This window comes from Leucoraja erinacea, chromosome 21, assembly GCF_028641065.1.
Source record: "Leucoraja erinacea ecotype New England chromosome 21, Leri_hhj_1, whole genome shotgun sequence".
NCBI lineage: Eukaryota > Metazoa > Chordata > Chondrichthyes > Rajiformes > Rajidae > Leucoraja > Leucoraja erinaceus.
In genome coordinates, this window is record NC_073397.1 from 36,565,613 (window position 1) to 36,583,644 (window position 18,032).

Consider the following 18,032-nt stretch of genomic DNA (forward strand, 5'->3'; position numbering starts at 1 on the left):
CAAGAAATGCAAGCGTTTGTCTCTTCTGCTTGTAAAATGGGTGATTGGCTGCAGCAATCGATGGTTCTAGCCAAAGAGAAATTGATAACCAAATGGACAACATGAACGGTTTATTCGTAACAGATTCTTTCACGAATACGGTCAATGGCACTTTATTTGTTACATGTAACGAGGAACAGTCAAATTATTTTTTTGTATGCAGAACAGGGGCACACAAAACAGTTATTTTTTATTAAAAAGGGCAGCATCAATGTATTGGACAAAGTAACTACGAATTTATGAAGGGGTGTTGAACACTGAGATTGAAATGGCAAAATTAATTGCCACGATACTAATTGTCTTGTACACATTTATTGCAAAATGTATAACCAAACGATTCATTTCGAATATAGATATTCACTGCTTGCAGTCCACAAAGAAATCTTTAATATGACACAGTAAACTTGGATAAACTGTTCCAAATACTCCTGTTTCAATACTTATGAAGCCCTGAACTATAAAGAGCAGGGATCTGTTAAAATAGTTTTAAACCTGCTGATTTATTCTGTAGTTTGTAAGATCTTTTTATTCCCATCATAAGTGCGTGACCATTTATTGTTCCTGTGTGTCTTAATGCCTGGAATGTTTGGTTGTTTAGCTTCTAATGTTTCCCCAATTGTTGAAAAACTGTGATAGATACATTTTCACTAATGATTATAAACCTTTGTGTGTAAAAGTCTGGCTTTGTTTTGTTTACTATATTGGATTTTTTTATTTGGTGATCTTCTTTAATGTTTTAAATATTTATTGAATACTGTGTTTCCAGGCTGGTTGTGCTGCTGCAAGTAAGAATTTAATTGTTCCATTTCAGTACATATGACAATAAAACAATCTTGACTCTTGCGACCAAATCAAAAATCTACTGCAGAAAGTATATTAACCTCTGAAAAAGGGTCTTGACCCAAATTGTCACCTATTTCCTTTCACCAGAGATGCTGTCTGACCGGCTGGTTACTCCAGCTTTTTGTGTCTTATCTTTATGTATTTTTACGTCCTTGCTATAAAAGGGAAATGCGCGCGCACACACACCCCTTCAAAACAGACAGCAGAAGCAGTTGTTTTTAAAAAGATACTAGACTAAGTGCTGTCCATCAACGCAATATTCCCCCACTCACCTGTTCCCCTCCCCTCCCCCAATCCCTCCCTCACCTCTCTCTCCCTCCCCATTCCCCTACCCTCAGTCCCTCCCTCCCTCCATAACTCCTCCCCTCCCTACCCACTCCTATTCCTCTTTCTCCCCACCTCCCCCTATCCCTCCCCACACTGCCCTCCTCTCCCTATATTTCCCCTCCTCCCCCACTACACGAGACAGGAAAAATCTGAAAAAAGAGGGAGAGATAGATTTCTCTGCAGATTTTTAAATTTGGCGAGGTCCCACTGCCACCTCGTGGCCCCATCGTCATGAGGTCTCACCCCTGCCGTCTCGATGCCCCCTGGATCGCTGCGTAGAACCCCATCTGGGGCCTCGCGGGCAGATGCCCGGGTCGGACGAGGCAGCCGATGGCGCCCACGGCTGGGCACCATGGAGGCGTGAAGTGGGTTCGGCCGCTCGGCACCACGGAGGCGCGCGCACGCACCCACGCTCCAGCCGGTGAAGCGCTAATGGTCACTCCACTCCTTCAGCTTTATATTCTCTTCGCCGGGCAAGGCGGGCGACGCCCGTGACAGACAGCGGACACTGCCAATCAGTGCAGCGATTGAGCAGGAAGGGGCGTCGCCATCCCGGCGACTGACAAGAGAGGAGACCAATCCGCACATGCGTGGTTTTAAAGATTCGTAAGCCTTAATAACTTTTAAAATATACCATCAATCGGAACAAAACTTGTTGCACTTGAGCACAGGAAAATGGCGAGTAAGGTGACGATGACCGCAGCGCTATCGTGTACCATTTGTGTTGCAAATAGAAAAGCCACGCAAACCGGAGTAGCACAAGATCAGAGTTTTAGTTATGTATAGATAGATAGATTCCAGCATATTGAATTGTATCGATTTATAACTATAGTCGTGTGTGTTGTTTTTGGTTTGTAACAATTTCAAGTACTTTTTTGTGTCCAACGATGCCTTTCCTAAAAAATAAGGTAATTACTAAACAATTTCAAATCATACAAATTAGTTTTAAAATAGTCGTTCCAGCACTGAAATATTGAAGAAAGGAACACCGTTGCACATGCCTCATCTATTTAATTTACCACATTTGTTAATTCTGTTGAATTTTTGTTTGTAAATATTAATTGAGAGATATATCTCTTAAATAATATTGAAGAACAATCACAGAAGCAAGGCAGAATACATTGGATACATTTGTTGTAATTTTTGAGTGTTTGTTCAAAACCACCCCTCTGTATTTTGACATGGTGGATACAAACTATCTCAATTGTTTGTGTATATTTTATACTTTCAAATAGCATCGAGTGTAAATAGTATTTTGGTAAGTCTGAAGAAGGGTCTCTTCACCCGGAACTTCTCCCAGATCAGTCTGAATAATTGTTTGTTGTAGGAAAAAAAGACATGTTGTAGTTAAGACTTGTGCACCAAAAATAGATACAGTATCAATGTAGTTATAAATCAAATTTAATGGAATCCTGCATTAATGGGATGAAACACAACCTTTCAATTGGCAGAACAGTGAAAGGGTCAGATGAGTGGTGTGAGAAAGAATTTCATTTGTTATTCCAAATTATTTTTAATTACCTCATTATTGATTGGGGTAGATAAGATATACGTAGACAAATATAATTAATATATGCACATTATTCTTTCCATGGGTCTGAAGAGGGGCCCCGACCAGAACTGTTGCCTGTCCATTCCCTCCACAGCTGCTGCCTGACCCGGCTGTGTTACTCCAGCACTTTGTGTTTTGCTCAAGATTCCAGCATCTGCTGTTCCTTGCGTCCTTGTAACTTTTAATGCCCTTCAGGAAAGGAAATGTGATGTGGGATCCTGGCTCTGGCCAATATGTGGGTATAGATCATAATCCTCGGTCTGGTTTGATGCCTTAACTGGTTGAACCCTGAAGGGTAGAGTTGCAATCAATCAATCAAAGAGTTTATTGTCTATCAAAAATACACCAACATATGCAGATCTGAACGAGATTTCGTAGCATCTGGCTCACCGTGCAACATAACAAAAGGATAAAATAGATAAAAAAATAAAATAGATAATAGTGGCGGCACATTATATGGAATTCAAGAGTCTGATGGCTCGGTGGAAAAAGCTGTTGCAGAACCTGGCCGTTCTGCTCCTTATATTGCGATACCTTTTGCCCGAGGGCTGCAGGGTGAACAGCCCATGATGGAGATGTGTGAGGTCTTTTAAAATGCTGTTGGCCTTGGACAAGCAACGTTTGCACGTAATGTCCCGGATTGAAGGAAGAGAAGTCCCAATGATTTTTTCAGCCGTCCTCACCACTCGCTGCACGGACTTCCAGTCAGTGGCTTTGCAGTCCCCAAACCAGACAGAGATGCAGCTGGTCAAAATGCTCTCTGTGGTACCCCTGTAGAGAGTGGTGAGGACGGGAAGGGGGAGGTGAGCTCTTCTCATCCGGCGCTGAAAGTGCAAATGCTGCTGCACTCTTAACTAGTGATGCGATGTTTTGTGACCAGGTCAGACTGTTTGTGATCTGCATCCCCAGGAACTTGTGTAAGAACCGATGTGGAGGAAACATCTCTGTATTCGTCATTCTGAGCAAAGTCCCTTGTAGCTGATACATCTGAAGATGACAGGAGTGGGGTCAATGAAGATATCACCTATGGAGACACGGTCCCATTTTCACCCCGAAAACACTGCTGTTGTGTTTTACTGAATGGAATAAATTCAGAACAGAAAGCTACACCAGCTTTTCACAGAAGAGCTGGAGTAACTCACAATTTTCACAAATGGCTACGAAAATCTCGAGCATAATCTTGGATGGACCACATGGCATCAGACTAGACTCCTGCATGTGGCCATGACAATGTCTTGGCTGGCTGGTCTTGAGCTCTCCTCAAAAATACATCAGGACGTGCGTGCTGTGAGAGAACTGTGACAGATTAGTCAAAGGAGAGCCATTGTCCCACTCAAAAGAATTCTATGTTTCAACCAACGTCCCAAAAGCTGTCTCAACAGAGGCGGCAGTCTGGGCTGGGGTGAAGAGGTTTCCTCAACAAAGGATCCAAGCCCCAGGACTTCTCCTGGAAGAGTTCAAACATAGACAATGATTGTCCTTCTGATTGCCCCCAGCCATCTTTCCTTTAGAAGAAACTGAGAATAAGAAGGACATGGACAGTGTGGTCTTTGTATGGGACTCCATCACTGCTTGGCTTGCTGTCCCTGCAGCATTGCACTGTAGTGATGAAAGACCCATTGGATATTGTCCTCAGTAGCTACGTCCATGTGTCAGGAGCAATGACCACAAGGCAACTCTTGTAGAGAGGGTCTCATTTTCACACTGAAGACTCCCAAAGTGTTGCCCCACCATCCTGCTAAATAAAATTGATTCAGAATGAATCTACCACTTTCAAACGACACGTCTATGTGGAGGTTTGTCCATCAGGCATGGTAAAATAGACACAAAATACTAGAGTTATGGGCCTGACCAACTTGCCGATTTTTTTAGACAACTGCCGGCGACTGTCAGAGTTGTAGCAGGTCGCTGAAAAACCAGCGACAACCTAGGTCATGCTGGCGACAACCTACGACAGCCCCTACGTCAGGAGAAGTCAAGCTTCGCTCATTGACATTCAAGCCACTGTCACTGAAAAATGTTCAACATGTTGAAAATTTAGCGGCGACTAGAAAGACTCTACGACTTTTTGCGCGACTGAGGAGACGACTCCCGGCGAACATGTGGCGACAAACTAGTAGCCTGTAGTTGCCTAGAAAATCGCCTAAGTGGGACAGGCCCATAACTCAGCGAGACAGGCGACATTTCTGGAGAGAAGGAATGGGTGACGTTTCGGGTCGAGACCCTCCTTCATACATAGGAATACTAAAATAATGAAATGATAATTGATAAGACGACCATGTGCTAAAATGTGAAAGCCAACTGTAGATCACGGCTCAGTAAAGACAAGCTGGAGAGAGGATAGAAGATCTACGATGTACATCAATGGTAGATCTTGTGTATGGCGTGCACAGCCTAAAGTTGTAGGACAACTTGTTCTATTTGATTGTGTATGCCGGGTTGATTGCATTCGTCGAAACAGGGCAGACCATGTGAAGGTTGGAATCTTCCAGCCCAAAGGGTAGATGACAATTAGAACATAGAACAGTACAGGTCAGGTACAATGTCCACAATGACAAGACACTCTTGACTGGATATTTTTAATGCAAATGATAAATAAATCCCTTTGAAATCAGTTTGTTCACGAATTTGATTTGATTGGAGAAGAATAATGCCGAATGTTTTAATCTTATTCTGAAATATTTATGATCTATTGTTATCTTTGACCTGCTGTGCAGACATTTAAAACATCTTGTTATTTTAAATGAAATGGAGGACCACTTTTAAAGGGAATTAAAAGAAATTAACAATTTAAATCTGTATGCTTCCAACTACAGCTGGACACAGTTGGCTCGTCATGTTTTGTTGCATTTTCTTAATGATGTTGTGAACCAGGTAACATGTTTTCAATAAGAAAACCCTATGTTGACCATTCGTTGTGGGAAGAAAATGGCTTTGTGTAAAATCTCTTCTAAAGTTGCGACAGTTTCCTGGTAGTTATATATTTCCCAAACTCAAGAAATAGTTAAAACTTGGAGAATACTGTATTTAAGCAGTTGAGATACTGATGAATTGATGAACAATTTTTAGTTTCTGGAAATGTCAAAAGAAATTGGTTACATTTGAGTCACAGAAACAAGTTTGTGAATACCTCCTTCTCAACAAATGCTGCTCTATTTTACCAGTGATGACTTTGTTTTAAGGCTTGAAAGAAATGAATGACATTAGGGTTAATTTAAGTTGCTGACCCAAAGGAGCAAATAGAAAGCTTTGCTGTGACTGGGTTTTGGAGGATTTCTGGTGTGTGAACATAATGTAATCAAGTCAAACAAACTTTGTAGAAATAGTTTTCTCTATTATTTAACTAAGGAACTCAGTTCACAGAAATATTATTTTGGTATATTTGTCAGTTGTTTGCAAAACATGTAATGTAATTATTCCATGTGAATTGCTTTTTAAAAATCTTACAACATGCCTGCTTATCCCAACATGCTCTATGTATTTGTGTAGTTTTTATATAATCTCAAATGATTCTGTTCTAAATATGGATAATATACTCCCAGGTTTAGTATATTGAATAAAATGGGTTTTGTTGATCAATTCATAGAAGGAAAATTTTCAGGAAATAAAAAAACGAATCCTCGATGAACTATTATTTAATACAAAACCAAAATTATAATTGGAGGAAATCTGAAATAAAAACAAAAGATACTCAGCAGATCAGGCAGCATCTGAAAGACAGTTAAGGGGCTGTCCCACTGTACGAGCTAATTCAAGAGTTCTCCCGAGTTTCCCCTGATTCGAATTCGGAGAATTACGGTAATGGCCGCTCGTAGGTACTCGGGGCTCTCGTGGACATTTTTCAACATGCTGAAAAAACTTCATGAGCTTACCGCGTTTCCCAAATACCCGCAGTTAGCGTTACGAGCCGATAAGAGATGTCCCAAGCTCCGACGTACCCGCTATGTACATTCTACGTACTTATCACGAGTTTGATTTTTTTTAAATTCGGGAGAGCTCTTGAATTACCTCGTACAGTGGGGCAGGCCCTTTAAAGCTCAAGGTGATTAATTTTCATTGGAAGTGGAAGATGTTAAGAAATAAACTTAAATTTAAGAAGATGGAGATTGGATAAAATGGCAAAATGCAAAGTGCTAGAGGAACTATTCCAACGTTTAAGAAACAGTTAGACGGGTACATGGGTAGGACAGGTTTGGAGGGATTTGGATCAAACGTGGGCAAGTGGGACTAGTGTAGTTGGGACATGTTGGCCGAAGGCTGGTTTCCACACTGTATCACTCTGTATCTCAGTGGGTCAGACTGAAGAAGGATCCTCCACCTGAAACGTCACCTGTTCATTCCTTCCACAGATACTGTCTGACCCACTGAGTTCCTCCGACAGATTCCGGCATCTGTGGTTTCTTGTGTCTTTGGAGAAACTGGTGATGGGTCGGAGTGGTGGTGTGCTGGCTGGCTGGTGGGACAGCATGGTTGCTAATGCAATCAAACGGTCAAAGGATAAAATAGGTAAAGGTCAAGGTTATGATGGCACGAACACTTTAAAAAAAGTGAATTATTTTCAGATAAGATGATGATCAGCCATGATCATATTGAATGGCGGTGCTGGCTCGAAGGGCCAAATGACCTACTCCTGCACCTATTGTCTATTGTCTATAAGATGCCACAAGTTTAAAATAATCACAGAATAAATGTTTCTATGTTTCTATAAAGTGGAATTTGGAAATAAAGTCATGGAGATGCAAAGTTTGAAGGTGAATCCTTTGCCATGAAGCAAAGAATCACTGTTTATAAATGTTTAAGAAGGAACTGCAGATGCTGGAAAATCAAAGGTAGACAAAAGTGCTGGAGAAACTAAGTAGTTGCAGCAGCATCTCTGGAGCGAAGGAAATAGGCAACGTTTCGGGCAGAAACCTGTCAAAACTGTTAGGTTTGACGAAGGGATTCGGCCCACAACTTTGCCTATTTCCTTGGCTCCATGGATGCTGCCGCACCCGCTGAGTTTTTCCAGCACTTTTGTCTACCTACTGTTTATAAATGTGTTGGAATGAACTGTAGATGCTGGATTATACTGAAGATAGACATCAGATAATGTTTGCCTTCAAATAGAGAAGATCTAATGAACTGTCCTTCACATTCGGCAACATCACAAGGTGAAGTCCCCAACCCACTGGGCACAAACTGGAGCAGTAAATAACTACAAGAGCAGATCAGAGGCTGGGTATCCCACAATGAATATTCTTAGGCCCACTTCAGTCATGGCTGACCATGGGTGTCTCCAGGGTTGGAGGACACCTGTGCGTGACTTTGTTTAACGTGGGGAGACTGGTGCACAGACAGCCACCCCACTGTCCTTGACAGATCTGGGTCAGGATCCAGTGGCATGGAGTCCAAGACGACTGGAGACCCTTTTCTGCTGCAGCCTTCATCCGCCTTCCCAGCCGTTGTGACGCTCCACTAAGGCCAGCCATCGTCCTCCGCCTGTTCCACCGTTGAGGTCTTGGATTGTTCTTTGTCAGAGACCTCCCCCTCGACCTTACCGCCATGGGTGGCCCAACCAGGAGCATAGCTCCAGACGGCATCGCACTCAGGATCTCAGGGCCGCACAAGCTTCTCCACCACGACAAGGTGACAATCCATGGAGAAGCACGGAGAATAACTCGCAATCTAAGTCTACAAAGCATCGATCAAGTATTATGAAGTACCCGCACATAAATACGTTCACTTTTCATCCGCTGTGAATTTTTATTCCTTGAAGAGCAGGAGGAAAAGGGGTGATCTTAAAGAGGTGGATCAGATCATGAAGGGAATTGTTAGGGTTGATGCAGTGTCTTTTACCCATAGCAGGTTAATCAAGAACCAGAGAACAATGGTTTAAGGTGAGAGGGGAAAGATTTAACAGGAACTCGAGGGGCAATCTTTTCACACAGAGGGTGGTGGGTATATAGACTGAGATGCCAGAGGAGGTAGGTGCTATAACAACATTCACAAAACATTTGTACAGGTACATGGATAGGAAATGTTTAGAGGGATATGGACCAAATGCAGACAGGTGGGACTAGTGTGGATGGGACATCTTGGTCGGCATGGGCAAGATGGGCCGAAGGGCCTGTTTCCATGCTATATGACTGACACAAAATGCTGGAGTAATTCTGGATCAGGCAGCACCTCTGGAGATAAAGAATAGTTTGAGCAAGGGTTCCGACAGGAAAGGTTTGGCTTCTTCCTGCTCCCTTTCGGACAAGTACGATTCATTTATTTATAGATATGGTTGATGACATTTTATAAATATTCTTGTTTTTATTTTTTTATTTTTTGTATGCTGTTTCACACTTGCTTTTTATTTATTTTTTACTCTTTTTGAAATAAAGAGTAGTAATAATAATAATAATAATAATAATAATAATAAAAAGGTCACATTTTCTTTTTCTCCAGAGATGCTGGCTGACCCGCTAAGTTACTCCAGTACTCTGTGTCTATCAACTGTTTATAAATTATTTTTATACTGAGAAATATGGATATGTTGAACGAACAATGGAATAGGAGCAGGTTAATTGATCAATGGCTCCTGTAATGTTCTTTGATTACAGATTCTATCCCCAATCTGTAAGGAAATGTAACTTGCATCTCGGAATGCACTCATGCGCTCGTGAAATGCTCCACAGATAATTTCAAATAAAATTAGCTTTTGACTGCCAGCACTAAATGGGTGCTAAAGTGTCCGCTGCCCAATGTACTTCCCCAATATTCTATTGGTTTAGGTGTAGGATACAGATGCTGGTTTATACCGAAGATAGACACAAAATGCTGGAGTAAGTCGGCAGGTCAGGCAGCATCTCTGGAAAAAAGGAATAGGTGACGTTTTGGGTTGGAACCAGTCTGAAGAAGGGTTTGGACCTGAAACGTCACCTTTTCTCCAGAGATATGTATGTATGTGTCGTATCATCTGAATTGATTGGACAGCATGAAACACAAAGCTCTACACCTTAGGTAGACAAAGGTGCTGGAGAAACTCAGCGGGTGCAGCAGCATCTATGGAGCGAAGGAAATAGGCAACGTTTCGGACCGAAACCCAAAGGGTTTCGACCCGAAACGTTGCCTATTTCCGTAGGGCTTTGGCCCGAAACGTTGCCTATTTCCTTCGCTCCATAGATGCTGCTGCACCTGCTGAGTTTTTCCAGCACTTTCGTCTACTTTCGATTTTCCAGCATCTGCAGTTCTTTCTTAAACAAGCTCTACACCTTGCATCTTACACATGGCAATAATAAACCTATCCTCCAGCACTCTACTGCATTTTCCTTGGCTAAATGATCATGTGTCATTCATCGCCCATTGCCTGGTAACTGGGGTGTAGACTTTGAGGATGGTGTTGTGTTGAGTCATGCGCGGTTGGCCCAGTTCACCACTTTATCCACCTTAGGATTAATTACTCGATATTGTTGCATGTTTTCTTTCTTCTCGATCATTATTTTGTGTTTAATTCTCAAACCGATCGGAAGCATGTTTGAGATTTATTGTGTTTCTATAAATGATCAGTTACAGGAAAATAACAACCACATGGATATGCAGGGAATGGAGGGATCTGGATCACGTGCCGGCAGCGGAGATTAGTTTAACTTGGCATCACACTTGGTACAGAAACTGTGGGCCCACGGGGCCTGTTCCTGTGCTGTGTTGTGCTATGTGCTATGTGCTATGTGCTATGTTCTAATCTTGGGCCAAGTTTCGATTGGCCATGACTAGGTTGGGATTGAGCAGACAACCTTTTCACTGTGGGGTTCCACACAACACAGTGGTGCGATGGTAGAGTTGCTGCCTTACAGTGCCAGGGACCACAGGTTCAATCCTGACCTCGGGTGCTCTCTGTAAGGAGTTTGTACGTTCTTTCTGTGGACTGTAAGGATTTTCTCTGTAAGGGTGCTTCGATTTCCTCCCACACTCCAAAGATGTGCCGTTTTGTAGGTTAATTGGCTTTGGTAAAAATTGTAAATTGTCTCTAGTGTGTAGGATAGTGCTTGTGTCTGGGGTGATCGCTGGTTGGCATGGACTTGATGGGCTTAAGGGCCTGTTTTCTCTCATATGCTGAGAGAATGGAGCAGCTGGGCTTGTACACTCTGGAGTTTAGAAGGATGAGATGGTATCTCATTGATTGTTAAGGGCTTAGACACACTTAGAGGCAGGTAACATGTTCCCGATGTTGGGGGAGTCCAGAACCAGGGGCCACAGTTTAAGAATGAGTAAGCCATTTAGAACGGAGACGAGGAAACACTTTTTCTCACAGTGGTGAGTCTCTGGGATTCTCTGCCTCAGAGGGCGGTGGAGGCCGGTTCTCTGGATGCTTTCAAGAGAGAGCTAGATAGGGCTCTTAAAAATAGCAGAGTCAGAGGATATGGAGAGAAGGCAGGAACGGGGTACTGATTGGGGATGATCAGTACTGGCTCGAAGGGCCGAATGGCCTACTTCTGCACCTATTGTCTATTGTTTTTGTACTGTATCTCTAAAATCTAACGTAAAGCAAAAATGGAAATGTACAGTCCATTATGGAATGGTGTGAGACTGGGAAGTGTGGATGGATCCATTTACTGAGTGTCCTTGTTCTTCTAAGTGGTGGAGACCACAGGCTTCACAGGTTCAGTGTAATATATTGATGAATTTATTAACACAACAAGTAAGACCTTTCCTTAAATATCTCTATCATTTCCATTGAAGATGGGGAGACTGTAATAAGACCATAAACTATTGGAGCAGAATTAGACCATTCAGTCCATCATGTCTACTCTGCCACTCAATCATAGCTGATCTATTTCTCCCTTCCTATCCCATTCTCCTGCCTTCTCCCTGTAACCTTTGATCCTCTGCCTTAAAAATATCCAAGTCTTGGCCTCCACAGCCGCCTGTGCCAATGAATTCCACAAAGTCACCAACCTCTGACGAAAGAAAATTCCTCCTATTCTCTGTTTTGAAGGCACATCCTATTATTCTGAGGGTGTGGCCTGTGGTTCTAGACTCTCCCATTACTGGTATCATCCTTTCCACGTACGCACTATCTAGACCTTTCATTATCGGTGACTGGTCTGTTTGTTCTTTGAGATATCAATTCTTCATCTGAAGGTTTACCGGTCACTCCACACTGTGAGCCCTGTAGAGAAGAAAGTGTTTGAAAACTTGCAGCTTGTAACTCAAATTACCTGACACATTTTCTGCATTACCATGCCGACCACTGTTTAGAACCACCTCATGGTGGTAAGAACTTTGGGGTGACTGAGTGGTGTATAATATAACAAGTTATTCTTCCATTTTAAATGGTAAATATTCATCAACGTTAATTTTACATCTTTAGGCGTAAGTTTATTTGTTCTATGTTAATTCTCTGATATGGCAGGCAAAGATTTATACTAATATATTTTTTGTAATTTGAAAACAGATTCTTAACCAGAAAGGCCGACAATGAAGTCTAACGACTGCAACTCGGAAACTGCTGGTGACATCAGCAAACTAGAGGTAAAGATTTTAAATATTTAATATTCCAATCATTACTGATGTTTTGTTTTCAATTAAAAGCGAAAGTGTTAAAGTGATGTAGTTGGGGAGCAGGTCCGGCTGCTATGGTCGTGATCAAATCCTTTCAGACTTGCCTCTCTCCACCTGGTATTCTGCAAAATGCTTGCTGTTGACTGCAGGCACTAAAGTGATCAGCCCAGCATTCTTCAACCCACATTGTGATCCAAATTTCAAAACTGTCAATGTGAAGGGGGAGTGATGAAAACTGAAAGGGAATTGCAATTGTTTTACGAAATAGAAAATTGACCATGTACAACCATGAATAGTTTCAGCAAAGCCAGGACTCTAGAAGAGTTAATAGCGTTTAATTGTCGTGTGACTTTTATCGGACTTTAATGTTTAATCTTGTACACTGAATGGTGTATCCTTTACCCTTTATCCTTGTGCGCTGTGTATGGCTCGATTGTATTCACGTTTAGAATTTTCTTTTGACTGGTTAGCACACAAACAAAAGCTTTTCACTGTACCTTGGTACGTGTTACAATAAAAAATGAAACTAAACTAATGTACTGACAATGGAACAATGAATTACTTCCTTGCAGCAGCTAAGAGGCCCGTAAACACAATATGTGTAGTTACTAAATAACGATTTAAAGAGAGATATTTACAGACACGAGAAGGAGTTAAAGTTGCCTTATGACACTAGTTCTTCAACTTTCTTCCATCGATCTGTACGCTGGGAGCACTTTGCTGCGTTTTACGTTTTAATTTTTTCTTAATTTACTTTTAATTTATTGTACTGAGATAACTTTACTCTGGGTTAAATCTCTGCTGTGGAAGTGAAATTGAAGAACATCTGGAAATGGTTGCGGGTGAATGGCGACTGTTATTGTTGTTGAACCTACACAGCGGGTTCTGACCTGCCAGAGGTAGCCTCGCAAGATGCGGAATGTGATCACATTTCAGTCGCCAAAATCTGTGATGATGTATTTCATTGACTGCAGTAGCCTTGCATGCAAGGACGTGTTTGGTCTTACCGAATAATCAACTCCGAGAGATATGGCAGGACAGTTGCCTTGTGCTGTTGGATAAGTTGCCTCCTCGTCTTAGTTCCTGATTTAGACAATTTCCTTTCCTCTCACGATGGTCTGGATTAGAAAAACATGGAAGTATAGGAAAGAAGTCGATGCTGGTCAAAATAGAACTGGAAGCTTTATGATATAATTCCTGTTTCGATATGAATCTCTTTTACCCGTTACATGACTAAAATACTAAATTCCTGGGGCATGCTACAAGAATGTTAGACTTTAAACTATGTGAAGATTTAATTCTTTATTAAGCTAAAACGTATACCTCGGGGCGCAAGATATAGGAGTCAAAATTTAACTTACTCCAGTGTGTTGGTTTTGATACTGTAACTATTCAACCATCTGTGCCCTACATATTGTGCATATATCAGGACATGTAAATGTATGAAGTAAACTAATACATTAAGAATATATCTAGTAAGCAAATTAATATAATACTTTAATAACCTTTCAGATGATATGTTTTCCTCTGTTCCAGTTTATAAATCTGATTGAGAGTAGAATTCTGCACACGTTCTTAAACTTAAGCAAGTGATCTGTTGTTTCTGCGATTAGCGATTTTCCAGCATCCTTTCTGTTGTGCACAAGAGTACACAGTTGGTTTCCAGACGGTTATTTTGGAGACTCAGTACCACCCTACCATCGAAGGGATCTGCAGGAGGTGCTGCCTCAAAAAGGCAGCCAATATTATCAAAGACCTGTGCTGTTGCCAGGACAATAGGCTTTAGGTCTCGTTAGGTCTCTAACATTCTTAATTGTATCGACTTCTGATGCTTGCTCTGGCAACTCATTCCAGATATGGATTACCATCTGAGTAAAAATGGTGCCCCTCAGGTCCCTCTTGGAACTCTCTCCTCTCATTTTAAACCTATGCCCTCTAATTTTGGAATACTCTACCTTGGGGGGAAAAGAACGAGTGTTCACTTCATCTTCAGAGCGTCCATATCTCAGCCTCCTATACCCCATGCTGAGTTCAATGCACATACTATGAGATCTTTCCAGCATTTTCTGTTTTTGCAATCTGAAGAAGGGTCCCAACTCAAAATCTTGTCTGTCCATTTTCCTCCACAGATGCTGCCTGACCTGCCAAGTTCCTCCAGCACTTGATATTTTTGCTCAAGATTCCAGTCCAGTAAATCCTCATGATAACAGACCAATAGACTAAGTGGGTCCCGTTGGGTCCCATGTTCACACGGGAGGGCCGTTCCCTCAATGCAGTATTTCACCTCTCCACCAATTGCAATATTGGTGGCCAGTGGGGGGGGGGGGGGGGGGCTTTCTGGAGCACTAGTATGGGTGTTGTGGGCCGAAGGGACTGGTTTCCAGGGGTTAGTATGAACAGTGTGGGCCGAATGGATTCTTGGGCTGGCGGCTCAGTCACTCAGGGCTGGTGGGCTGGCAGATCACTCACTCAGGGCTGGTGGGCTGGCAGTTCACTCACAGCTATTCCTTGAAATTCCATTTCAAGCAGAGTGCAGGCCACCAAATTGCCAAACAACGCATTGTATTGTCATTAAGGACTAACAAATCATTTATTGCAAGTACATTGCAGACTCACAGCTCAGTTGATTCACAGCTTAGAATCACAGTTGTGGACTCTCCCTCGTGATCTTCCAGAGTGACTGACTCGTGAACAGGCATCCGGGGTTTCATAGTCCTGGACCCCCCCCCTCAATGCCTCGTCAATGTCAATAGCCTCCACAGTAACTAGCAGCCTGTGTTTCTAAGGAGACAGCCCTCTATAACTGAAAATCGGTAATAAAGGGGTCTAATAACAAGGGTAGACTGTATCTACAATCTCTTGTGCCTCCATGTTCTGTTTGTACCCTTTGAGTGGTGCATTGAACTGAGTTGCAAGGTTAACATTCAGATGCTCAAGGGAGCATTGAACCAAACCACAAGGCCAATGGGAGGTGTAGGATATCTGCGTTCTGATCTGAGAGTGTTCAAATCTGGCATGGCACTTGCATGAGCTCAGTTCTGCTGGCAGACAGCTATTCATGCATTTTCATGGAAAGTGTTTAATCTGGTAAGGCAATCAGATGTCATTACTAACACATGCTCGCTATGTATTGCACACTAGAACATTAGTGAATCAGATAACGAGCCAGTGACGTTACATGATCTTTATCACTAAGACTAGTAGGTGCTTTTTTTAGAAACCCAAAACTGCGGATGCTGATTTATATCAAAGATAGACACAAAGTGCTGGAGTAACTCAGTGGGTCAGGCAGCATCTCTGGGGGGGAAAAAGGATGGGTGACGTTTTGGGTCGGGACCCTTCTTCAGACTGAAAGTGGTTGGTGGGGGGAGGGGAGGTGAAGAGCTGGAGGCGAGAAAAGACTATGACTGATCAGCAGGCACGGAAATCACTATCAAAACATGGGGGGGGGCTTTATTGGCTGGCGTGCATGAGCGCGCACACACACACACACACACACACACACACACACACACACACACACACACACACACACACACACACACACACACACACACACACACACGGCTTAGGCCGTGGGCCCTGTGGACTGTAACATCGGGAGATGACCTGGTTGGTGATCGACTCCGAACTCCTGCAACAGCAGCTTCGTCCGCCCCCGGATCGTGGTGCAACATCGGGAGCCTCGATCCAGCAGTTTGATTTTAAGCCGCGCCAGGTGCTGAAAGGCCCCGCGAACGGGCCGATTCAGCCCTTAGAAAGCGTCTGACAAAGTCCGGATTACAAAGCGTGGGGAGGATTGTCCCCCACCTCTCAAATGCCGTGTCCCCATCCCCCACCCCAGGATTTCCGCCCATGCTGATCAGTGCCAGCCACATATGGGCCGAGGTCCTTCTCTCCATAGATGCTGCCTCGCCCGCTGTGTTTCTCCAGCATTTTTTGTCTACCTTCGGGCAGGGCATTGCCTGGTACATCGATTGTTTGCCGGGGAAAATGTGGTCCAAAGAGAAACAATGTGGAGAACTGTAAATGACTCGAGAGGTGGAATGGGGCAAGTTACTTAAAATGAGAGAATTCAGTGTTCATACCTTTGGATTGTAAGCTGTTCAAGCGAAATATGAGGTATTGTTCCTCCAATTTGTGTGTGGAGGAGGCCCAGGACTGAAAGGTCAGTGTGGGAATGAGAAGGGGAGTTGAAATGGTTGGCAACCGGGAGATCCCTTGTGCCTAGGCAGCCGGTGTTTCCACTCACCCAATTCTAGATGATTAATTAATTTTAAACTCTGCTGTTCCCACGGTGGGATTTGAACTGAGACTTACAGATTGCTACTCCAACATTTTTGACAACTAATCTGGTATCTTAACCGTTGTACTACCACTGTACCACGAAGTGGCTAATTCATAGAGTCATACGGCAGGGAAACAGGCCCTTCGGCCCATCTCAATATGCCGACCAAGATGCCCCATCTAAGCAGAGTTGCCAAGTAGCACGGATTTTCCGTATTTTGTACGGAAATGCGATTAGAATACGGATGTACGATGTTGTGTTGTTAAATACAGATTTTAAATACAGAGTTCAGTTCAGTCTGAAGAAGGGTCTCTACCAGAAACGTCACCCACTCCTTCTCTCCAGGGTCACTGCCTGTCCCGCTCCAGATTTAAACAGACGCTGTCAGTTTAACGCGTGGGAATTTAAACAAAGAGCTGTTGGCTACAGCGCTATGGGTTCTTAATATAGCACTACAGGCTGGAGCTCTATGGGCTTTAAACAGAGCGCTATGGCCACAGCTCTATGGGCCACAGACCAGGAAAATTCTCGTATTACAATGAGTCTTTGGAATTCTCTTTGAGCCTTTGGTTTTTGTTCAGGCAGTGGTAGAATTCTGGATAAGTCTAGTGGTGAAAGGTTACCAGTGGGATTGCAGTTACATTGGGATTGGCCTAGATTTTACAGAACGGTGCGTAGGCTCAAGAGGGAGAGAGGGAGAAGGAGAAAGGGAGAAGGAGAGGGAGGGAGAAAAAAAGGAGGGAGGAAGAGAGAGGGAGGGTGAGAGGGAAAGGGGAGGGAGAGAGAGAGAGGGAGCGAGGGAGGCAGAAGGAGGCTTCCAAAATGGCTTCTGTATCATCATTTGGTGCTAAAAGCAGGAAGCAGCCGTTCAAACAGCAGTGTACAAAGAGATGGCAATGAATGAACTGTCAAGTAAGGTGCGTAGAAGACATGTCAATTGGTAGCAAAGTTATGGATTCTTGTACTCTTACATGGGTATGACCGCACATAAAAACACAATTATTTTTTTTTTTAGCAAAATGCACCGGGTAAAAATACTGATTTCCTCAACAAAATACTGATTTTCAGATACTAGAAAACTGAAATGCTCTGACCAAACCTGCCAGCTCTGCATTTGCCCATATTTGGCTTGCATATGTACATGTACTCCCAGATACCTCTGCTGCACAACACTACCCAGATCCCTACCATTCACTGTGAAGGTCCTCCCTGGTCTAACTCAGAGTCTTGGTTCTTTGAGTGTACAAATTGACATATTTTCACTCGGATACAGTTATTTCAATTTGTGACTTGGGTCATTTTCCCATTGAAGATGTTTAAGCAAGACCTTAAAGGAATAAGGTTGGTCAAACCCAGCCACATCTTTGAGCTGAAAGCTTCATTTACATTGTAAGAACTGTGCTGCCACTGACTAATGTTATAAAGATCCAAAATATAGTTAAAATATTATTACAG

At 42.9% G+C, this 18,032-nt stretch overlaps 1 protein-coding gene across 4 annotated transcripts in view; it reads left to right on the top strand.

Annotated features, from left to right (window-relative positions):
• Positions 1-18,032, top strand: part of LOC129707543 (DNA (cytosine-5)-methyltransferase 3B-like) — a 98,414-nt gene that overhangs the window by 1,459 nt on the left and 78,923 nt on the right. For 3 of the 4 annotated variants that reach the window (XM_055652673.1, XM_055652676.1, XM_055652675.1), the window contains exon 2: positions 12,183-12,259. In XM_055652673.1, the coding sequence (XP_055508648.1) occupies positions 12,206-12,259 (54 nt within the window). In that variant the 5' untranslated portion in view covers positions 12,183-12,205. Of the gene's footprint in view, positions 1-7,110; positions 7,268-12,182; positions 12,260-18,032 lie in introns of all 4 variants that reach the window. The other variant, XM_055652674.1, reaches the window with a different exon arrangement.